The 25696-nt window shown below is 40.1% G+C and overlaps 1 protein-coding gene across 1 annotated transcript in view; it reads right to left on the bottom strand.

Moving 5' to 3' along the window:
* Positions 1-3370: 3370 nt before the first annotated feature.
* Positions 3371-25696, bottom strand: part of hs3st4 (heparan sulfate (glucosamine) 3-O-sulfotransferase 4) — a 79188-nt gene continuing 56862 nt past the window's right edge. The window contains exon 2 of the mRNA XM_085783819.1: positions 3371-5183. Coding sequence (XP_085639945.1) covers positions 4529-5183 — 655 coding nt within the window. The 3' untranslated portion in view covers positions 3371-4528. The remainder of the gene's footprint in view (positions 5184-25696) is intronic.

Below are 25696 nucleotides of genomic sequence, written 5' to 3'. Positions count from 1 at the left end.
GAGACTTGTGACTCGTGCATATGTGACTCCTCACACCTCTGCTGATACAAATGGAAACCAGATGTGGTCTGGATACTCAAGAAGGAAAGTGGCAGCTTTAACCAGCCATGAACACCCCCTGAGTGTGTGTGTATGTGTGTGTGTGTGTGTGTGTGTGTTTCTGTAAATTAGACAGAGCTGTTGGTGTCATAAGAATTAATAAGAGGAGGTTGCAGGGAGGAAACTAGTGGGTTATTAATATAATTCAGTTGCAACTGGATTATTGCACATTATTATAGCACAGTTTGAGGAGCCAATATGATTTTCTGCCGATTTCATTAAACATACATTAATTATGTATGCCTAATTTATTGGTCTACATTATCAACATGTTTATCTTTCAGTGATTACAGTTTAATTGATGATTAGATGATAGCTGTGTGTGTAGTTACGCTGAATGACATTTTTGGGGGGCTTTTGAAATCATCTTTGTTCAAGCGGGCCTTTAAACATCCCTGCAATACCTGCAACCTGAACACATGGCATCTCATTAATTAGTAAACTAATTAATAGTAAACAAGACAAAAATTAAAAAAAAAAAAATCTCTCAGGACTTTGTGTCAGATGAGGCAGGTCTCAGAAAGATGGAAAATCAGCCCAACAGCAGAGCAGAGAATGGGCTGTAGGTCAAGATTTATGAGAGGATACTTTTCCTCTCCTGAGGTGGTAGAAGAGGAAGTTCCTGACTCAGGAAACCAGGCATCAGATGAAATGATTACTTGCGTCATATGAGAAAATAGGAGCCATGTGTAATTGAAGACATTTTCTCCAATTTTAACTTATTCTACAAAGCGGGACAAGACTTGAATAAATTTAAGATTCATGGAAAATTTAGCAGATGCGGAGGAGAGGACTTTTGCTGAGGTAACAGGGGAGGCTGACGTTTATGGTTTGGGTTGTGAATCTCATTATGCTCCCTCATCAGTGTGTGGGTTGTCCTTGGCAACCGCTGGATGCATTGTCCTTATTTTCTGACACCCTTCCTCACACCTAAAGACAGACATATTGAAAAATCGAGTGAAAAAAAAAAGGATGACTGCACTAAACATGGAGGGGATTGTGCTTAATCCCTAATTTGCTGATCAATAAGATTCTGGTGCATGAGTAGCAGCAAATTCAATGAGTGACTAAGCCACCTTGGGAACATTTCCATGCAGATACAATTGCAGTGTGGTTAAATGAATGATTTCATTATGGATGAAAATAGATGAGCGCGTGGGGAGATTGTACAGTTGCATCTCATTTTCAGCTTATTTCATTTTGTGGATATTTGTTTTGCAGTGATTCACAGCTGTTCATAAACCCTTACTGTATGTTAACAATGAGCAAACTCCCTTTTGTTGTTTAGCAGAATTCAAAACCTTGTGCTGAAACTGCACCGGCTCACCTTTCTTTTTGGGGATTTCCTTGTCAGTGGGCAATAAATTGAAGTCATTTAGAGTCTGCATTAGAGAGCAGGGTATTGCAAAGTTAGTTGTAGAAGTTGAAGACACCATTGTGCCTCTTTACACAGCTGTTAATCATTCACTCAAATGAAGTGAAAAACCAATTAGTTGCTAGTGATGGAGACTTCACTACTTTTCAAGGGTTTGTGCAAACACTAAGGCTTCCAGAGTGAAAACTGTTCGCACTGGTGTAGTTCAGATGAACAGTTACTATTACTATTATTTCATTATTTTCTTCTTTTTTGCTGCACCATTCCATCATCCTAAGCACTTTCGCAGAATATAATTATAGCTCATGTAACAGAATAATGAAATACATCACTTAAAAGCACCTCTCATACACAGATTATAGCCCTTCAAGTAAAAATAAATAAATACAAAAGCTACAAGTGCGAATCATTTCCAGGTACACGCAGGTGCCTTTTCATGCCATAAATTACAGTTTTAGCACAGCCAAATAAATGGTGAAGACCGACAAAGAGTGAGTTTGCACTGCATTTTCAAATGACGACACTTAAAGCAGTGTCAGTTTGATGAGCGGGCAACGCTCATTTACTGTATCATCAGTCGTCTTCGCTTGCTGCTGCAAATACTTGATGAACGGCAACAACACAGCATGACCCCCGCCGGGAGGAACACATAAAGGACAGCTTAGCATGTCTTTCATGTGTCGCAACTCTCGCAGGATCTATCACAGGTACTCCACCTGCACCTAAAACAAGCAAGCGGAAGGCTAAAAAAGTTTAAAAAAAAGAAAAGGTGAGCGTACATCTCTGTTAATGAGAGGTGGGATCCAAGTTTTAACTTTGGAGGGGGAATTCCCTCGTGCGTGTGATCCTGGAAAATGCAAATGGCAACACATGTGCATATTCATAGATGGAAAATAGAGTCTTCATCTGTCCTAATACCGCTGCTGGGTGCCTGCTGTGGTGTTTCTTTTCTTGCATCTCCACACTGAGGGTCTTTCTGCTTGAGAGGGTGGATTATGCATGTTCTAAAGCTCGGGGAAAATTGTGGATAAATAAATAATGATAAAAGGCTTTTTCTTAACTGTATGATTAGCATGTCTTACTTGCAGTTGGGTTGATCTTTATACGGAGAAAGGCACCTTTGCGAAACAAGCTTCCCACCAGCTCAGGGGATGACATGTGTTAGCGTGTGTGTGTGTGTGTGGAGGGAGAAGGAATGAGAGGGAGAGTCGTGGAAAAGTGCAGAGAGACAGAGAGATTGTCAAGAAAACACCAAGGGATGGCTGTATAGAAAAAGCCTCAAAGTGGAAGTTGCGACTCTGGGATGGTAAGACTCAGAGGTAAGTGTTCAGGCTTGGTGCTACAAAGGGCAGTATAGTGCTTACTTTGATTGAATCAATTGCTCTGAGTAAGTAGCTGCTGGTACCGGCCTCCCCAGGGTGACAGAGAGGTCTGCAGAGAGTGAACCAATCCAACCATCCATGGCCGGAGCACAGGGAGGATTAACAGAGCAATGCATCATAGCTGTAGCAACCAGTGATGTGTAGCAGACTGTATTTATTGACTCATTGACTGTATTGATTGTCTCAATTGATGAAAAGTCCAGAGACAACAGACAGACGCACAGCGAGTTATGCATGAAGCAAATAAAAAGGAAAGAAAAGATGACGGGTCAGGTTGTTATTTCATTGCATGAGTAAAGGAGCATTTCACAGCATTAAAGAAAAAAAGAAAACCCTGTTCTTTTCATCACAATCATCTGCCCAGTTAAGTCCTGCTGATCACAAGTGTTTGGTAGCAAAACTCTGGTTACAGCACAGTTTCCTGGCAGACATAATCTCATTCAAGTTAAGTACATACAGTAATGGCTTGGTAATTTACCTGGGCATGTATGTAGCTTCTTTTTTTTTCTCGGAGTTCTCCGTGACAGCAAATTCTCTCTGACATTGACAATGTTCCAGCAGCAGCGGTTTATTTAACACGCCATTAATCTCTAACGACAGAAGACCGCATTGCAGCAGATGTTTGTGAACAAACCTCCGCTCAGTCGTTCTTCACCCTCTTTAACACATGTTTACCTTGACAAGAGGAGCGGTCACGAGGCAAACAGTCAAGCACTGTAAGAGTTAACTGATATTTTGGTAACAGGAAGTAGTTTTTTTTTTTTTTGTCTTTTTTTTTATTATTATTAAGATGCACAGCGGAGTCTTGGTATTTGTAGTACATGGATTCACTCGTCAAATTATGCCAAAAAACCAGTGATGCTGTGCCACATCTGAGTGCATGGTCATCAGTATGCTAATGTTCAACTATGCAGTGAAACAATCCAATTATTGAATGACGGCCACTGTACATCAGCTCTCTTACTGAATATGTGTGCAATTAATGAGTGCAGAGCAACCAGAACACTGAAACTGAGGAAATTAACACTTTGGTTAAACTTAGACTGAAAAAAAGAAAGAAAAAAGATTGTCTCCACTCAGAATATGGAAAACTAAAAAGATGAGCACATGTCAAAAGACTATTATACTATATGTCTATCATTTTACTCTTTTCTCTGTCTTCGAAAGCAGCAGGACAGTGTTGAAAGAAATGATACAAAGCACTTCATGGCGGTAGCCATTGAAATAGAATATCTTTTTGTACTGAATGCTGGTGAGTGGGTGTGAGGGCAAGAAACTGCAGGAAAGTAAAGGGAGGAAAAACAGGCAGAGTTTACCCTTAGGGCTCATGAGGTAAGGACACTTAACTCATCGCATGCATTGCCATAGTCAACATGATTTTTAGATCAACTCTATGCTTTAAAAACAAAGGAATAAATCATCTCCTTTTCACAAATATAAATATATTTTATGTTTAGTATATACAATAATGATTTGCCATCATCAACAACATTAGTACTGAAGGGAGAGAAAAAGCATGTCAGTAAACTCTTGCTAATGGATACAGACACCGCAAAGACAGCCATGACTGATTGGCGTGCTCAAGCACTCTCTCTGAAGACGAAGCGAGACAGTAGTAGTTTTAGTGTGAGAAGGCTGGTGGTGTGGCTGCGCCGTGCCATCCCGCGGCCCGCTAGTCCTGGGAGCCGCGAGACTCTCTGTCGTCCTCCAGCTCCCACTCAAAGTTCTGGCCGGTCATTTGGTAGAACATCATGTTAAAGGGTTTGTAGAACTTGTGCAGCCGCCGAATCACATCTGTGTCTATTTTAGGGTGAGTTCTCCCTTTAGACTTGCCGAGGCATCTGGGAGTGCTGCTGTCCTCTGGCTTCTTTAGACACGGGAATCCTTTAGTCTTATTGAAGTAAAAGTGTTTGTCCGTGACGATCCGCTTCAGTCCCAAGAAGTCCTGCACTTTTGCCATCTCACCTGCGGGATCCACGATGAGCCTCTCCCCGCTCACAAAGTGCATTTGGGAGAGAGGGAAGTACTGCATCCAGCTCTCCAAGTGGAGCGCGTATATCCCGATACGCAACGCGCTCCATGAGGCATCTATAAGACCCAGCGTCCGGTTCTTAAAAGCCAGAACCTCAAAGGTGGGGATCTCAGGTTTCTTGGACAAAGTCTGTGTGTAGTCTGAAATGGCTCTAGTGACAGGATTACGCACCACAATAATAAGCTTGATGTCCCTGGCCATAGAGTGGATGCGCTTTGGGGCATGGTTAGTCACAAAATAGCTGGGTGTCTTCTCCATGGTGATCTGCCCCTCCAGCGTCGAAGGCATCAGGTCTCTGGGAACACAAACAGCAGAGAGAAGAAGGCAGCTTAGTACGGTATTATCCTCAGCACGTCTTGCAGTGCGAGCGAAATATCCAAGGACACAGTGCAAGCAAATTTGGTACATTTATTAAGCAGTACATTATTTGAAATTACAAGTGAAAATAACTGTTATTATTACTGGACATTATGTTGTGAGGAGAAACATACAGCTAATTACATCCATGGAGTAATATGCGAGAGATAAAAGAAAGAAGATGAAACGGCAGGCAAGCAAGTATGCTCATTGCTTAATTGACTCCATCTGTGTTACTCCAGGAGCTGTTTTGGAACTTTAATAATGAGTTCACTGCATATCATTAATACTGGGGTGCCTGGGGTATTGTTTTGTCATACATTTATTATGCATGCCAAGCTCACACTCTGTGCAGGCAGTTTTATTTCTAATGCACATTCACTTCCCCTGCAAATGGGCTCAGGCAGCACTCTCCCTCTCCTTTCTCCACTACATTTAAGGTTAGGGGGCTATTCATTGAAGGCAGAAGTGATTAATTATCACATTCAAGGTGATAATTTGTAGTACAATAGAACCGTCGCCGACTTGAGAAATTTATCTCAGGGATAACAGGAAGCCATTTGCCATTGCCACAAATATTATGCTCAACTCAGTCTGGGAGAATGAGTTGTAGGATGTGACGGTGCAGCAGGCAAGTGCACCACACGCACAGGAGCAAGTCTTGTTTCTCCAGTGTCTATTTTTGTATCGATAATAAAGCATAGCATTTGCCTGAAGCAAATCCTTATCAAATGTTTACACTGATGTTAATTCCAATCCATGCTGTTTTCTTTGTTTGTAAGCTATGTGATTCAGTGCTAAATTGGGACATTAAATCCTCTGTGAGACACACCGTTTTTTTTTTAACTAGTAACAAGCATGAGCTCAGGAGCTCCACAATATGACGTAAAGACGGCAGAAAATCAGAACCTGAGCGCGCAGACCTTTTTTTTTTCCCATACTCATTTAGCTAATGTTTGCTTGGAAATTGTTATATGAAACAATCAACCACCTTCAGAATGATTCCTCCACTCTGAAACCACAGAGTTTGTGGCAGAAAATTCTCTATAAGTTTAGGATGAAAGCTATTCCCCTCCCTCTGCAATTTTTTTTTTTTCTTTTCCATTAGGCCTCCGTGCACCACAAACCTACAGTTGTAACGATATAGTCACATCAATCATTTGCATCTTGGACATATTCTAAATTAACTGTTCTCCAGCAAAGAATCCAATTTACTCTGCAAAACATAAGAGCTGTTATGCACATATCGACCACCCTCGCACACACACACATGCACCCATGGATACTGGGCTGAAAGTCTCACAAGTGGCCTGGTAATTGCATCTCAGTAACAGTATTGCCTTCCTGATGGGTAATTTCCCTCTGGATTATGTTTGTCTCTTGGCAGTATAGAACTGTGGTTACTTCTGGGCCTGTAATGGGATATTAAACATATCTACAGATAGCATACTGACTAGGAAGAGTATTAGTTTTCATTATATTCCATCACTTTCCTCACTTCCTTCCTTATAGTAATGAATGGCTAAAGATTTTTATAACCTTTCAAGGACTTCAGCTCTGTTTGCCACTTAACTCCAAAATACAGTAGTTGGTCTGAGCGTGCAACATCCCCATGTATGGTCATAAAAAATAAAAAAGTGCTCAAGTACGCTACAGCGAATCACCTTGAAACATCCGATATCCTACTGTATGGACACGGGCTTGCAGCATCTCGCTGGTAATGTGCTGTGCATCTTTGGAGCATGTCCAAATTGATGGGACAGATGTACAGCGTTCAAGGTTACCATTTTGAAGGCGCGCACATAACAGGCTATCGCCCTCGTCAGGCTCGGTGTTAATCATCATACACTTAATTATAAAACAATGCAAAGCACACGAAGCAAATACTTTGTTATTGTGGCTTTGATTGGGAATCAGTCATGGATCATGTGCGTCTAAAATGTCAGTGGGACGATGAGGCAGGATAAAATAAATAAAAATTAAAAAATCCAAATGCTGATAAACAAGCTAATTTCTCCGTGCATGGCAAACGACTCCCTTGGCCTTGTAAGTGGAACTGGAGTAAACAAGTTAACTCTTGCTTTTGTGTTTTTTCTTTCTTTCTCCGCATCAGCTGTTCAGCTCAACACAGGTCATTCAGGTGGGTAGGCAAATAAAATCCATAGCGCTAAAGAGGCCCAGTGAACCATCTGCTGTTTACTACCCTCACACCCAGGACGGACCACGTGACATTTACTTTCTTGCGTTTCAGCACATGTCCGCAGCTTCATTAACATTGCAAACAGAAGTGAGAAGATAACAGGTGCTTGGAAAAAACTTTTTTTTTTCTGATCTCTAACACAGGAAGCGTGCTGCTGTATTCTAACACAAGCATGGTGTTGCATTGTGGGATATAAATGCAGAAGTGCTAATAGGCTACTCAGAAAGTGTCTGTGATATACTTCATTGCACAGAAACTCTTCTCATTACATTTCTATAATAAAAAAAAACTGACAAAGGTCAGATCCGTTAAACGTAGTTCAAGCATTTAGAAAAAAGACCTTGCACCGAAAATCAATCTTTAAGACTACATTGTATAGAAACGGTGGATTAGAACTTAAATAGGAAACCCACGTCACACCAAGTCCACACAAACCTCTGACCCAGATGATGCCCAGTTGTCTCTAAAGGTTGATAAGTCCATCAGAGCAGTACAGTGTGTCATATCAGAGTGAAAAATGTTTGTGTTTGTAAAGACAGGAAGGAACTAATGTTCACAAATAATCACAACTCCTGCCTAAACCGCCCACCGCAAAAATGTTTTGGAAGATGCCCAGGCATTTAACTCAATGTTTCATTATGCTCTGTCAAACTCGAGCATGGGGAATATTTTGAGGCATGATGAGGTGAGGGATCACACTAATTTACATTCCCAGATACTAATAGGTCCAAGCTGTTTCTGGAGGAATAGAGTTTCTCCAGAGAAGCTCAGTTGTTTCTAATAAGCTCTGGCAGAGAAATAAAAGCTCCACCAGTCTCTCATTTGGATTGATCACGGCTCGGCTGCAGAGTATCAATCGGCCAAGCTTCCTTCCATGTCATGTCAAATACAATCAATTATTCTAAAGGAGTCCACTCATAATAAGCTCCTGAGTCCTTTTTGGAGTCAGTGCCAGAGATGTGGGCAGATTGCTGTGTTGCTCTAAATAATTCCTTAGAAAAAAGAAAGAAAGAAAGAAAATGTGATGATTTTGAAGAGTGAATTCATGGAAGGTTCTGTCAGTGTTTCAGTAACAGATGGAAATGTCTTCTTTTTGTCTTTTTATGCAAGGAACACATTTTATTTTGATATTTTTCAAGTAAAGGGGATATTGGGAGATGAATCAATCATCAATAAAAAAAATTTAAAAAATAGAAAAACAGAGCCATTTTTTCTCTGTGTTCCGACAATAGAGAGGCCAATGAATAGTAATGTTCTAGAGACCAACTGCAAATATCATTTGAGGGCGGCTGTTCAGCAACAACAGTCTCTCAAGACATCTGAAGTGATAGGTACTGTGGTCAGTTTGCAATGAATAATCCCATTATTACACCCTTAGTGACATGTCTGTGATGTACTACAGCAGCACAACCAACAAAGACATTGGTTTACTGAGAAGTGGTTGGAAAAATAAAAAAAATAAAACGGTCGGTCAAATGAGTCATTCCTCACTCTGCTCTCCACAAGAGGATGCGTACATGTTTAGCACTGAGAAAAACAAGCCCTACAGGCCGGAGCAAAGGGTCCTAGAGGGTCTGTTATGGAGTGGGAGGCATTGTTTTGTCACGGTTAAGGTGCAACTTTTAGGAGGAAAACAAACACAGAGTACGCTGACATTCTCAGTGATCAGATCAGACTCAAATAATAGTGGGGAGTTTGGTTTGTTTTTGTTTTTCTCCATCTCAATCTGACCTTTTCACCGAAAGGATAGTGAAAGGATCCTGTAGGTCGGCTTGCCTCGCAGCTATCCAGCAGATCTGGTTATGTAATATACATAGACCTACAGTGGGTTAAGTTGTTTTTCTTTTATACGTAACTGTTCTTTCCTTTTAGTCTGTTGTCAGTCAGTAAAGGTGAAAGCGACGGTGTGCTGCCTCCATGAAGTTGCAAACTAATCTTGAATGAGCGTGAAGCAGCAGCAGCAGCAGCATCATCCTCATGTATTTCTGCCTTCACAAATCTTTAATTCAGATACTGGATATTTAATGAAACTCTGGAAATCCAGCTACAAAAGCCACCTCGCCCTGACACTCCTCACTCGCACCTATTACCTCCCCATATCCTTTCATCCACTCTCCCTTAACACAGTTCTCTCCCTTAAACCAGTCGATCATGCAGCAGTTGTGAAACGCTCTCCTGTAATTTATGGAAACTGTTCCACAGAGCTGTACATTAATCTTTACAGTCGTGTTGGGTGGACAGAAAACAAGAACATATTACTGATAATTTAAATATCATCATATTTGCAATTTGTCAAGTATGTAAATCCACAACATCTCCTCATTGCTTCAGTCGAAAAACATGTTTTTATAGAAACGTATTTGCTGTTGCAGTTTAGTCGTGTAGAATTTTCTCAGGTTGTCTCAGAAGCTGCAGTTTGTGCTGCTGTGACACTTTATACTCATAAGTGTTTCTAATATTTTGTCCACCTCACTCATATTAATGAGCTATGACAACCTCAAGCTACTTTTGGGGAGATGGTCACAGTCAAAATTTGTCAGGTTTACATGAATGTAGGACACGGAAAACAACTTAGTAGCATTTTCTAGTAGCAGCAGATGTAACAGACTGTCACCCTCATAATAAACAAAACTGTACTCCTCTAAAAAGTATAGTTAGGTTTTCTCGTGGCCAACATAGTGTCGTAATACAAAAGGGTTGTAGGTAAGGTTAACCACATTGTTGTTATTGTAACCGACAACAAGGATGGTCTAGTCTTTTTTACCCAAATCACGATCAGAGGCTCCATCTTCTCAATTTTGCTCACTAATTTTGAGTCTGGTATGTCATATTATTCTGTCATTAATCAACATTGCTGCTGTTGGCGACTCCACTTACACACAAACCATGTTTTGTTGAATGGCATGGAGAATAGAAATAAGGAGACTAATTAAAACACCACACAGCCTCCCCACTCTATAAGCCCATTATACTTGTACTGCTGCAGGATTGTGGGCTTTGACAGAATAGTTGAGGACAGAAGTGACAGCTGGTCCTGATCAAAACCTTATTCCCCGCTCTCTTCCTGAGATCCCCTAAAGACCGCCCCACTTCCAACTGTGGGCAAGCCAGGTACTTCTCCCCCCCGATATCAGCAGACTGGAGCGTTGACATCTGAGGCTGTGTTCAGATGCCCTTTGGACATAAAACATCATGAAAAGTGGTGATGAGAGAAACTGGGAGGATGTTTGGGATGCTGCATCACCCTGCATCATTAGTCCATAACTGTGTATATGAGCCTGAGAGGCTATTTTTAACTTGTATTAAAGTCCATGGAGAGAATAGAAGCAATCTTATCTCACATCAAAGACTCACAGAGATATTGCTGTTTTCAACTTGCGTGTCTAGTTTTAACGTTACTGACTATAAAAAGGAAATGAGTTCTCCCTGCAAACCTAAATATACAATATAGACACTAAACCTAAAATAATATTCTTACATAATGTGCTCATCTGGGCTCTAATAACACAACATGCAGTGGCACTTCTCTGAAAGATGATTTTCTTCTTTTATTGTTATTTGCGTGTTTGTTTATTTGCCTTTAGATGAGCTGAAGAGAGCACTTCAGGCTACACTCATTCAATTTGATCACAATTGCCCTCAATATTCTGTTATTGATGTTGCCACTACAAAAACAAGCAGTCGTGATGTGCCAGGTCCCCACGCTGCAGCAACAGTAAGCACTTTATCTGAACACGAGCAGAAAACTATTACCTGAGACGTAACGCAGCGACCACGTATTATGTTAGTTCATGGAGTATCATATCAGTTGATATCAGTTTAAAACATAAAGGATTGTGCCTCCTTCAACACGGAACAACAAAGAGTTTTTCATCCATCTCTGCGTCTCCTGTAATTGGAAGTCACACCTGAATACGTCAGAGTCAAAGGCTAAAATTTACATCCTGGAAATGCTGCAGATCCGGCTCAGTTAAGCAGAACCAATTAATATGACAGTTTGAACATGATAGATTTCCTTTCCTGAGAAAAATGGCCAGTACTTCAGGATTCAGTCATTTCACTGAGGCTGACCACAGAAAAAAAACTCTACACCTGTCCCATTGAAGCATTCGACACAAACTCTCCTGTGTTTGTGTGAGCTCATATATTAACCTTACATATTCATGGGACTTTGTACTTTTATTTAGTAGGTTCATTTGAGATAACTCCAACAGTATATGTGAATCTATCAAGTGTAATTTTCAAAATGAGACCATTCCTGGCGTTTGGCATTTTCAATTTCCAATTACAGTCCATGTACCGAGCGTTGCAGTGATACAACAACTGACAAGATGACAAGATTGAAGGGCTTCAATTATTGTCTGAGTAAACAAGTGGCTGCAGAGGATGTAAACTGCCGCTGACACCTGGACGTGAAACCTTTCCGAGAAATAACCTATCACACACACTTTTTTCTCTCTGTTTTTTCCCCCCAATTCATTATGGAGCTGTAGGTCAGTGTGACACTGCAAAACAGGAGGCAGCACAAACTCATTCTTCCATTTTCTGAGCGAGACATTAGTGCATATATCAGGTATACAGACAGAAGTACATTCAGAGAATCAGCTGAAATGTTCTCCTTTTATCAACTTTTAAGTTAACTCAGTAAATGCCAGGATGGATATCCGGGAAATGTTACAACAGGCACACCTGTTACTTTTTCCATCCCTCATGCTGCAGATATTCGTAAGGTGTACCATAAAGCTGTTGGGAAATGTCATCGTCCGTCTCTGTCCAGAGAACTGTAATATTACCACTGGTTTTTACATATTTTATCAGCATTTTACAGGACACTATTTACTCTCACTGGTTTTATTTATTCCTTAAAGGTCCCATGTACAGACTGAGATTTAAACTGAGCTTTAAAACCAGCCGTCAGGACTTCTGTAACTTTGTGATGTCACAACAAAGCAATCACAGCTCTCAGCCATGCTTTAAGCCCCACCATCCAACCCTCTAGTTGGATGGTGGTTAGTTGCCTGAAATCTCCAGTATTTTTATTCATTCACTCGGGAAAAGAAAAATCAGGCTTGGAATATCTCTTCTGATTGTATAGAGCTCCAGAGAGAAGCCTGAGAAAGATGTAAAACCACACTGAGATGTTTTTGCTTCATAAAACCACAAATATATCTACTTATGGATCAACACTTCATATAAAATATCTGAAATATTTGGGAGCTTTTAAATGCATTTCTTGGAGTATAAAATGTTTCACAGCTACAGTAAGAGGAAAAAGTAATTCCATTTTGTTGCCAGACTCTTAACCCGAGAGTTATACACATTATCTTGATTTGAAAATCCAAAGCTTGGTTCAAGATTTAACACGTTTAACAGGAGAAATCTGATAGTTACAATAGAAATGAATGGTTTTAGTGCATTTTTCCTCTCTCACACATAGATGAGAGCTTAACCTTGCTCCTTTTCCAAGCTCAGCGGGTATTTCACAGGTATAAATGGTGTGGGAGTCTTGTGCTTTGTCAGGAATTAAGAGGAGCAAGAAAATTAAGATGACAAAGATACATTTCATCTGCAGCCCCTAAAATATTTATATAATCAGCAGAAAGGGGGTTAAGTAGTTTAGTTAACTTGCCAAACTTTGAATTAAAACTAATATGAAAGTCATTATGATTCAAGAGTCTTCATCTATACTGTACAGGCTCCAGGTTTTATGTTTGAATTCCTCAGTGGACTAATCGCTGTGGTTAAACGTCCAAATCCAACGATGAGGAGAACTGCCTCTAGCATGTATCTCTCTTTATTCTTGAGCCAGTGACAACGAGGTCAGGTCTTGATCATCTGTATCAGTGTCTCTGAAGTGCTGGTCTGACAAAAAAAGAAAAAGCCTTGAAAGATTTACTAATGGCGTGTGTGTTACCTCGTTGTTATGCATCCATTAAGATCATTAACACTATAGGCCTTTTATCTGCAGCGTCTCTTCCTGCCCATCTCCGTTTCATTTCTTCCTTTCTAAATTGAATCATTCAGGAGATTTAATGAAGAACAATAGTGGACTAATAACGGAATAAAAGTCATTGGATCGTAATTCTTCTATATTTCCACTGCAGAAACGTCTCCCATCAGCATAAGTGCAACCAATGCATTGTGACTTGTGTTTGACCCCCCTGCTATAATGGGCACATGTGCAGCACCAGCAGCAGCCACCCCACACTGACATGAAGTAGCACTGGAATGTGTATTGATTCTGCTATTTAAATTCTGCTGCAACCCGAGGGGATTTTAAAAGTGGGCTTAAAAAAGCAAAATGTATGTGAAGTGTTTTATCAGCAGTTTGCTGCTGCAACTGGTCAGCAACGAGATGTGACAAACGGAAATGAGTTTCTCTCTAGAGGCGGTGTCGGAGTCAATTCTATTGGGCTTGGCCTGCTGGTGTGTGTGATCTTAGATGATTTGAGACAATCCATATTGATGATACTGAAGACCTTTTGTAAGCAGTTTCCTACATTTAAAATACAGTGTAAATTGTGTGATAATGATGTCAGGCTGTTATTCTTGGTAATGCCATCCACACCGAGCACTGCAGGTGTGTGTTAAGCCTTTTTAATATCATCTGGCTCTGGGTGTTTTATATATAGTGCTACACCGAGGAATATTTCCCACATACGTATGCTTGAGAATGTGTCACCCAATAGACAGAAAAAAGGGAGGCATGAAATAAAGTGTATCTATTACTTTTTGTATGATGGATTCACCTGCTCCCTGTCTCTGTGTCTTTGCACAAAGATTTCTCACACACGTTTAATACACGCAAAATACGCAAGGGTGAGTAGTCTGCTGCAAAGGCACCTTAAATACCAATCAAATGCTGTGGCACAAGTTAAATTCTTTCCAGCTGCTGTGGCAGGTCATCTGGGCAGGATGGCCCACCCCACTACTCACTGTAAAATATTAATGTTGTCTGAGGTGTTAGAGAAGAAAGGGGATGGAAATGGGTCCTCGGTACATGGGGAAAGGCTGAAATGTGGTAAAACTGACACTGAGGAGAAACTATACAGTGTTCATTATAGAGGCATTTAGGTAGTTGTATCTGCACAGATCAGTACTGTTCAATCACTATATATTTTGTGTGTAGATTTGTTAATGCATTTTCGCCTAAAAGGAAACCGATTTGAAGCAATGTTAAAAAGGTTGTTGTAAGTTTGAACGTGTTATTGCAGGTGGTTGTCATTGTCAGTTGATGAGAGCTTCAGTCATTGTGTGAACATGAGGTTGTGATCCACTTTTGGAGTGGTGCTATATGTTCCTGGCAGATTCTGAGTTGCTTTCCGGAAGTGACGATGGGCTAGAGCTAGCCAATTTGCATGCTATCATCAGTAGAAGATTTACAATGGTGTTACTTTCCAACATTGGAAACAAGTAAAGAAACTCTAAATATCTCTTCCTGACTAAGTTAATATCTTACAATATTAAAGGTATATTTCAACGCCTATTGCCATAACCCCTATACTGTAGTCTTAGGGGTATAGGTTCATTTAATTGTTGGTGCAAGCTGTTTTTAGATCGGCGGGGCAAAGACGCGGGCTGCTCCTCAAGAGTGTTTTGGAGTTGTTGGATTGTGTATTTAGTTTGATGAGGGAAACATGGAAATATCGTGCAGCTCGCACCTCTGCCCCGCCGATCTAAAAACAGCTTGCACCAACAATTAAATGAACCTATACCCCTAGGACTGCAGTATAGGGATTATTGCAATAGGGGAATTTGCCAAAATGTTGAAATATCTCTTTAACACTGGCTATGTAGTGACAGCATAACTCACACTTTAAGTGGCATACTGCTGAAAATATTAACTTATTTCTAAAAGACAAGAAGAGCACAGCTCATCAGCTGAGGCCAGGAATGCTAAAAGGTGCACGTAACGTAAACGAAATGACCGCTGATCACCTCAGTGATCTTGTGCAGGATAATCAGTGTTTAACAATTATACTTTGCAGCCATTCATTGTTCCTAGATGTTCTGCAGTCGTGATGCCGCAGGCTGCCCTGCAGCGATCTGCTGGAGAAGTGTTGCTGCCTGAATGTGTTGCTCATGAGCTTCCACTTCAATGTTTGAAAATGTTATCTATATATAAAAAAAATCCAGTATTTTCCTGTGAGAAATGAACACTGACTAATGTGACGCAGACAAGTTGATGAAAATATAATATAGTGCACTTTTTGTGAGAACTGATAGTAAGATTGTTGAAGTCCTAAGAGAGAAACCTGTTATTAGAGGAGTCTGGGGGGTTTCTTCAGTGACACTCAGAAAATGACTAAACACAAAGCCATTCACACAAACATTTGGACTGTCATTTACAAGAAACAACTATTGATTTCTCAAGTAATCTCCTTTCCATCACTGACAACAGCACTTATGAAAACCTTTAACCTTATTTTGGCCTGTTGTACTGTACCACTTAATTGATTGTGCCGAAAATGATGCTGTGAATCAAAATATACAATACACCCTTAAATTCTTGGCATAGGCAAGTGCACTCGAGTAGTACCTGTGATATGCGTGATACTGTAATTTGCTTTCCCACCAGCTTGTTTCATCTAGAACTAACGTTACTGTTGAGAATGCATCCCCAGTGAAAGGTCTGAAAAGTTTCCGAACAAAATCTCAAAGCTATTGAAATGCAGAAAGTGTAAGAAATGACTGAGTTGCTAAATATCAATTCACCAAAAAGGCATCCTTCATATGCCAGCATTTGTAAATGAAGTGTCACAGCTGAAATGTCTGCTGTGTCTAAAGTAGTTAAAAACGCTGTTGAAGTTGACATTATGATGCTTTGATTCAGCAAACGGATAAAACAGCAAAATCACGTCCGCGATAATAACTTGTACAATAAATTGAATGTGGCAAATGAGAATTGCCTGAAATGTTTTACAGCTACAAGAAATGATTTGGAAATTTATTAGAATCGACATTATAGTAGCAATTTGGTGTCTTGTCAAGATACATCATATATGCAAAGATGTTTTAATGGTGGATCATTTTATGTCCCTGTGATCTAAATTTGTGTCAAGCTTATAGTGAGGCAGAGATGTTTGTGCTGTAACATCTGGATGCAAGGAAATAGGCTGCTGAGAATGTTATAATCATGCAGACAAGGCCTAAGCTGCTCCATTACGGGCTAAGCTGACCTATCAGTGGGGCTTTTACTAATCCAAATTGTGCTTTAGCTGGCAGAGATTGCTCAATTCAGACAGTCTGCTGGGGAGGAAAAAAAACAAAAACACTAAAATAGTTCACCTGCCATGCGAGCCATCATTTATAAGATATTTATCTCCCAGTATCATATGTGCACGAAAGCTGAGCTATTTCTTCACTTAGAAAAGCTCATTTTCATGGTGAATATTCCATTTGCTTACCATATAAATACCAGCTCTGACCAGTTCAAAGTGCCTTGAGGGTGTTTTTATTTGACACAAGCTTAATAGCCACAGCTGCCATACTTACATCATGCTTAAATGTGCTGACTGACAGTTAGATTTACTACAGCAGACAGCAGGAAGCACAGAGGAGGTTCTTTCATGGAAGAATTTCTGCGTTTACAGTATTTGCAGCAGTGCATTAATGGTTTCTGTTATGTCTGACAAAAAGCATTTTAGGGAGTATCTGTTTTGAACTTTTGAGAATGCAAATATTTGCAAAAAAAAAATTTAGTATCCTTAAAATCTTGTTTGTCTCGGGGGACTGTATGTTTTTACTTTGACTTTTGTACATCGGCCAGACATCAGGTCAGGATAGTTGTTTTGATCCAAACACTGGTATGGAGTCACAGAAGTGCCGCAAAGAGAAGAATATATTTGGATAAAAGTATGGAAAAAAGATTAAGTGCAAAAAAATAGTTGAATTACTATAGATATTTATAGGTATTTCTTTGATGTCATTCTATAGTATTATATAGCTATTGGTTTTGCTATAGTCCTTTAGGGACTGCATTGTCAATCATCCGGCAGTGGGAGGGCCGTTCTGCCCAGGTTAAGTGGTAAATTGTTTCAGACATGAATCATGGTTTGGCAGGGGCTCTTTAGTGCAGACAAAAGGAAGTAGATGTGATGCAGGCGTGTGCTGTGTGAATGTCGAAAGTATGAGCTTCCACTATGTGTGTGGACAGTGTTGATGTTATGTGGCCAGTTCAGCTGTTACATGTTCTGTAGTCTGCCACAGCAGGTGGTCGTTGTCTTTACATCTCCACATTTCTTTACATATCCACATTTATTTTTCTCATTCTTTTAAAGAGAACAACAATAAAGATATACATTTTTTTGTGTGTGTCGCCCCTATGACTCCAGAGACTACAGCTAATATCAGCAGCGTACAGTTAGCTCCACAGGTACACTGTGTTAGCCAGGCTGACATGACACAAGGGAAATTAATTTGCTCCAGCCACATAATGGTTGGTTATTTAATCACTGTTGGATTTAATCTAACACCTTAATCTCAGAGGCTTTCTTCTCCTCTTGGAGTTTCATAACCGCAAAAGACTAGAGGCATCGGAGATAGAGTCCACTTTGAAAAGGACCTATGAGTGGGTTCAATGTGCTGTCAGGAAGAAAACACGAAAATGGCTCATAGACAACCACTCCATTAAATGTCTCTCTTTATAGTGGAATGGCTTGAAATTATGGCATCTGAGTTGTTTGGTCTCTGTCATGTATATTTAATAATTTTCAGGATCAAAGCGTGGCAAGTGCCACCCCACTCTCACTAACTCAAAGACTTGCAATCATAATATTAGGTGAACACCAACCAACGATCTCTACATGCTGCACCGAGAGCCACGGCCTGCAGGACCTCTATCCTGCTTATTGTGGCTGCTCTGCATCACTTCTGCTGGTTACTGCCCCGGAAACCTACAGAAAGAGATTCGTTATCACTGAGGAAACGGACAGACAACACCTCAGCTGTGAAATGGCTGTTGCAAGTCATTGAACATCTCGCTGGTTTTCAATACTCAAGATGGGAGAAGATACAAGGATGTAATCCTTGAATGAATCATAATATAGCCTCCAGCCCCCCTGAGCAGCCTGTTTGAGCACTTCCAGTAAACCCCTGTACACACCCTTAATCTCCACAGCAGAGGTAGTTTGACACAGCAAGTGAATCTGCCATAAACACACATGACAAATGCAGGATAATGTTTTAGATATACAGATTAACTTGTGTAATCCAAGCTGCCAAAGGGAGAGCTTAAAGAGAAATGTGTCAAATATTTATAGATAGAATAAAACCAAAATATTGAACCTTAATCTCTGGGTTTTTTTTCCCATTGTTATCACGTGTTCTGCTCTATTCTGGCAAGGCGAGAGAGATTGGTTCAATTAGATAGCAACAGTGTAAAGTAAGCTAAATAAAACACATGAAAAACATCCTGACAAAATAAATCCCACAGTTAACTTGACTTAAGCTTCTTTTCGTTTGTGTTTTTTGCTGCAGAGGAACTTCATGTTTGGAAATTCAAACTGTCACGCAAATGGATGTGAATTGGAATTCAAATGGGCACAAAATTCTTTGAATAAATGTCAACGAGAAAAGAAAATCTCGGCACTAAAACAAGATTCAGTCAATAAAGTGGAGTCATCTTCCTCCACATGCTTTTTCTCCTAGTAATTTCATGGAATGACTGAGTGCTTCAGTGTCACACAGCAATTTGCAATTAATTTAGAAGACAAGGGTGTTAAACACAAAAAGATGTCCGCTGCCCTAAACAGATAACAGAAGTTCCTCTTGAGGGAGATGGAGATGTGCAGCTACGCCGGCGCCATCGCTGGATGTAGGTTTCATTGATTGCTGTGTCATTTTTTAAAATAGAAAACAATTTCCATTCTTTTAAATGTTTAATGTGCATTACTGGGACTTCACACACATATATTAGCATAGTTTTGTGAATATGAAAGCAAATGTTTTTAGTATTCTGGATCATTTGGGAGAGGGCATTGAGGGAGGAGGAGGGAATAAAAACAAAAGAACATTCAAAACATAGACTATGATTAACTCCTTTGCTGAAGCGGTCACACTTGATCAGTCCCACAAACGTCTTTCAGCATCGTGAGGTCGCATTTTCTCTGACACCAAGTCTGAAGGAATAAAAAAAAAAAAAAGAAGATGAAGAAAACAAAGAAAACAGTCTTTGTGTTTTCTGTGATGTTTTTGTCCAAAAGCTGATGCACTGATGCGCTGAGAGCAGACACAATTCTGGTCTAAATAATAAGAACAAACAGCTGAAGGGGGCACATAATAGTGCTGTGTGACTGTAGCACCATGGAAACCATTTGCTTTCAGGCAGCATATGGTTGATGCTCAGGAAGCGGCGTTGGCCTGCTGCAGCTGCACCTCTTGCACCTGAGAGCGGCCAGCACTGTTGTAATCCATGCTGTAGTTGCTCTACGATGCCTCTGTGTGTAGCCTCTGTGCACATACACCCGGGGCAGTATGACAGTATCAACCCACCAGTTGAAGGGTGAAATTGAAATTTCTGCAGGAGGTTCAGCTCTGACACCAGTTATCCTCAGCAGGTGTCGTCATGGTTGACTTTTGCCTACGTCAGTGTGATGTCACATCGTCTCTCTATTTCAAATGTGTGTGTGTGTGTGTGTGTGTATACCAGCTCGGCTGTTTGCTTGGCCCTCATCTTTGCCAAAGAAAACTTGCTGACTGGATAATGCACTGAGAGCCACACTGTGCGCCACACTGTCCCCATGCACATGACTACTAATTGATAAATGCATATTTGCAAAGCAAGGTATGGAGTCTGTGGTCTGTTGAACTTTGAAGTTCCTGTTGTCCTTGCGCTGGTGTTTGTCAATATTTACCGCGTTAATATGTAAATTAAAGGCGCCTTTCTGAACCTCTGCTATTGAACACACTTCTGCGACCTACATTGATTGTATCTGAATATTTCCCATAGCCAGAGGGGCACAGCTCTGATTTCATTTTCAAAGTCAAAACCTGTTTAATTATAATTGGAAAAAAACAAAACAACAACGATAAAACACTGGATAGCTCGATCACTGCTCAGTTGTGTCCATTGACAGGCGACGATTCATTTTCTGGAGAAGTAAAACCCTTATTGCTGACCGTGAAAATTCCTAATCAATAACCCAACACTTAAAGCAGATACACGTCCAACACACAGGATAAATGAGTCAAAGCAAATTGTCCATATGGGCAGAGTAGCATGTTTTAATTAATTGTGAATCCCACTCTGCTATCTCCTCCCGTCTGCATTTCACAGCATTCAATTAGCCACTGTGATCAGATGATTTAGCTAGAAAACTGCATTGCAGGTTTTTTTTTTTATATAGCTGAATTATATATATATATTATATATCTTGTGCTCAAGGTGTTTCTAAAACCATAGGCACATACTGTATAGGTGCTGCTTATATAAGACATGAAAAAAGGTCTTTTCGAAACATGCCGTTTTCAATGACGGTTCAAATTCAACAGCATGAACAGTTTCACACAAAAAAGAGAAACTGCTTTCTCCGTCAGTGCTCAGGTTTTCCTCAGGATGCAGTGAGTTGTGCGTTACTATACATCATTAAACACTGTGAGCACATTACAGATTTATCATCCAAAAGAAACAAAACAAGCCTTTCCTTGGTACACCAGTGAAGATGACCAAACCTTGAACTTGTTACGCTGCAGTGAGTGTGGACCCTCCCCTTATATAAAAGACAGCCCCAATTTATTTGAAGACTATAATTTCACTCTCAATCTACTCTCATAAACAGAACTGGACCCCGGGGTGTGTAAAGTTATACAATAAATTAATTACCTAATGACTTGCACATACAAGTAATATATTCTCTTGATAGCTGTGATAGGGGGCTTCTGAAAAGGCTCATGCTTTAGTCGAGGGCTTACAAAAGCTCCGAACAAGAGCGCTTTTTAGCTCCCTGTTTGCAGACATGCCTTGTAATCTTGTAATGGCAGTTCAGATATCATTCACAACACAGTGCGTCTTCATATTTTCTTCAATAGCAATCTGTTTAAGCAATAGATACGTGAGGAAAGCTCCAAACAACATTGCTGAAAGCCCGCTCCAGTAACTTAACTTTACCAGCTCAGAAAAGTGTAAAAAAGGGAAAACAGTTTGTTCCCTGAAGTGATATGATTATCTGCTCCAGTCTGAAATGTTTTGTAAATGAAGCTTCAGTGTGGAGCACAAAAAAAGTGAGGACAGGAATCTCCAGCTGCTATTTCATTTAGAAGTCATCAAGTCACCAAATTACACCTAGTTTTTTTCCTCTGTGTTGTAAGGAAGGGGGTTTCTTTCAGTGGCAGGATTCTATACTAGTAATTCAATCTGAATACATGAGAGCAGGGTATTGTCATTGACCTCCAGCATCAGGTCATTTCTGATCCACTAGGAGTCAACTCCATGTGATTTCAGATACGATTTGAATCAATGTTGATTTGGTTGGAAATTCCAGTTCTGGTAAAGTTTTATATGAAAACTAATCCTGTAAATTGAGACTCTAACCTGGTGCATTAAAAGGTAGTAATGTTTGTGTTAAGAATTGACCTAAAGCAGTTACATAAGAGCACAACAGCACATCTCAAGAAATTATAGGTACTGTAGCTAAGCAGTGTGTTGTGAAACTGCCCCAGTGGAGCAGCTACAGTGTGAACCGACAGATTATTTTTGCACATCTTGTTTCTGGCTTAGTGTTTGTTCAACTCTTTGCTATCATTGTACTTTATTTTTTTAAATCACATATGCACGTCCCTATGCATGTCACTAGAGAGCTTGTCAAGCCAGAGGGCCAGTCATATAAACTGTAATAGGCATGTATCAAAATATTGATCTATCAATTAGAATTTTTTTTTCCCAACGCTGCCCTAGTGTGTATTTATTTCCTGCAGAGAAAATGACATTGATCCTTTCAATTAAATGCATCTTTGAGCTGTGAATAAACTACCAAGAATTAACATTCTGTTTAGAAGTTGTGCTATTTTATTGTATGCAAATTGCTACATGCAAATTTTAGACTCCACGGATTTAAGAAATCTATGTAAAATCGTCTTATTTAACATGTTGAATTTACCACATAGTTTGTAATATATTGTCCAATTTACATAACGATTACTGAACAATCCTCACTGCAGCGCAACAGGAAAAACAAATTGGTACTACCACTATCAACATAATTTGTTAGAAATGGGGTTCTCAAAAGATGGTTTCCCAGTTTGATGTGGGAGAACATGCCCCAACTCCCAACACCTTAAGGATGAACTGAGTAGTTGACTGCTTTAGCCAGGTCTTATCACTCAACATCACTAGCCAACCTCACTAATGCTCTTTTGGCTGAACGGGAGTAAATCCCTGCAGCCAGGTTCCAAAACCTTGCAGAAATCCTCCCCAGAGGAGGGGAGGCTGTTCTCTTTTTTTGTTTTTTTGCAGTAGATGAATAGTGGTGGTTTTAGATAAGGGTGTAGTGTTCAAGTATCTTCATACTTTGCCCTTCTATTGTTTCTTTCTCTCTTTTTTCTGAATAAAAAGAGCAACAGGCAACCCTCTGAATTATATTTCACAATGTTCTTCACACTGTCATTATGCACATTATACGCTTGTTTTTGTTCCGTTTTAGTAGAATTGCATCCCAGTGCAATCATTTTTGTCACTTCCTGCGGTTTCTGAGAGCAGATGTTGGTATAATTAATATTACACACCACAGTCATCTTTCACACAACAAGGCCGTGTGCTTCATGGTTTAAACTGGAAATAACAAGCTGGTGGCCTCTCCCACCACTTGTATCTTGAAGAAATTATGAAACTAAGAGTCTCTTCCACAGGGATAATCTCAGATGAACTGAAATGGGTATAGAGTTATTAATGTTTTTAATGGACAGTTTTTATATCTGAGCAGAGCAGTTAAAAGCCTGTCGGAAAGAATTTTCTCCTCAATTAATCCTTTGCTTGGTTGTTCACATGATCACATTTCAAATATGCATTTTCAAGTCAACAGGCTCCACTAATCTTTACAAGCACGGCTGCATGGCGTGTGCAAAACCTTTGGCAATTTGCATGACTCATGTTAATATTCACACACAACTGCAGAAGCATGTAATGTATTGTTTGTTTTTTTTAAAGGTGTAATGAGCACGAGAGGAGTTTGGCTGCTTGTGTAGAGGGGGCAGGGTGGGGTGGCTTTTAGTGAGCCAGGAGAATTTCAACACATATTATGAGAAACAATATTATCACGAGGTCCACCTGATGATTGCCTCATTATAAATGGTCTCCACATTGACTTCCACCTCAGCGAGACAGAGCGCTATTAAAAGATGCTTTATTCTCCCCCTGGATGTTCATTATTTCTCACAGTTAAGGATGTTGACATCTCAAACAAAAAGCCTGAAGTGACCAGCCTCGGGCCTGTCAGAGAGAGCTGAGATAAGCCTCATATGCAAACCCCCCCCACCACCTGTTTATATTTCGTTCAAATGACTATGGGTTGTATGCCATGCATCATGATAGTGTCATTTCTTTGCAAACATTTTTTTCAAAACACATTGCATGTTTTAAACTGATCTTTGTCTAACCTGTTGGTACAGAGAAGGAAACAAAGGTCTCTACAGCTGTGTTAGACATTTCTGGGACAAAATGACGAGAGAAAAGACTTGTATTATTGATAAAGATATGGTACGAGTCCCACTTGGACGGCTCTGTATTCATGATGACTTAATACGCAGCTTGTGACAGGCACAACCAATCTCATGAACACTTTGTCAGACATTCCCAATAAAGCCTGTAATTATTCATGTTGCTTAAGTGCTCCAAAGCAGAGAAAGTGTTGGGTTTGACTTACTTGCTGGAGAGAAATTGGGCTTGTTTTCTTCTCGGCACAGTTGGACTCCGTTTAAATTTTTTTGAGACAAAACCCAAGGCGTTTTGCACGCCAGAGAGGTCTTTAAAGTGGTGAAGTGTTGACGTTGGGCAAGGGATTCACAGCTTACGGGACACTCACTGCTCCCATGCAGGTAATTAAAATTTCTAACTAGTGTTTGTATACCTTAAAGGTTAATTCTGTTAGCCAACACTGTGTTCTTCTGATGTCCCTGACATGCTAGTAATCAAATAAGACATTTATTATGTTGATTTGATTAGTATTTAGCAACAGAGCGTACCCATGATATTTCCCTCTTATTCTCAGAACAGATGTTCAGTGCAATCTGATGGAGCACTGCGGACATCTAAAAGAAGCTGTTAAAACGAATATTAAGCAGATACACCACGCTGCATGTTTACAGATATGATTGGTACTATAAAAATAATGAATACAATTTGTTTCAAAATTGAGAGGTAATTGTCATAAAAATAATTTTCAACATCCAGCATGTCTCCTTTTTGTTGCTGTGACTGACTGCTCTTTAAGCGGTGCCTTTCTTAGTCACTCTTGCAAAAATGTGTCAGGCTGTTGCATATTTACCTGATGAAAAATAAAAACCTTGGCTCACCATGCTGATGATCACCAGTCCCAATAGATTGGTTTTACCTAAGTTAGCAGGCACAATGGTAAATCATGAAAATTTGGAAAAATATACTGTGAAGTCTTAGCATAGCTTTTATAGTCTTGGTTCTCATTATGTTGCCTGCAACCCTCCCACAAAAACCCAAACCCTACCATTGTCGGTAAATAGCCAGTAAGCCAGTTAGCAGGGAATGCCATCAGTTTCAGCTCATGTTAAAGCATAAGAAAACACAATTTGATACATTCCTTACATTTTCGCTTTTGTAGTTTTGGCTTTGTCTGAGCCAGACAGGCTTAAGACGCATTCTTACATTTACATACAAGTTATGACTAGAAAATCACATTTGGGGGACAAGGGCTAGCTGTTGCAGTTTCTGTGGATTATTCAACAGGTATTTCTACGTAGTTCGCCTTTTCCACTTTTGGGAACATCACTTCCTATGAGTCTTTGTGATGTTTTGGTGATATGACACCCTCTCTTCTGTTGTGTTTTCAAGCAAATGTTTCTTGGCCCCAGACAATCCTCCACCTCCACTGTGGGCTGAGTGACAGAGTCCCATGTCTGGCTGTCATTTGGCTTGACCATGACAGAGAAGCACATGGCTGTGGGCTGCATACACATTTCTCTGCATTGAATCTGCCTACAACACTGACACTCCATTTCAGCTGGAATGAGAAGTGCTCAGACCCTGAAAGCAAATGATGCTGTCTGTTACAGAAGTAGTTTGTGGG

The sequence above is a fragment of the Trachurus japonicus genome, chromosome 8 (genome assembly GCF_045865225.1).
Source record: "Trachurus japonicus isolate A0001 chromosome 8, Traja_1.0".
Taxonomy (NCBI): domain Eukaryota; kingdom Metazoa; phylum Chordata; class Actinopteri; order Carangiformes; family Carangidae; genus Trachurus; species Trachurus japonicus.
The sequence above is the reverse complement of the archived record's forward strand: the minus strand, read 5'-3'. Positions and strand labels throughout refer to the sequence as shown.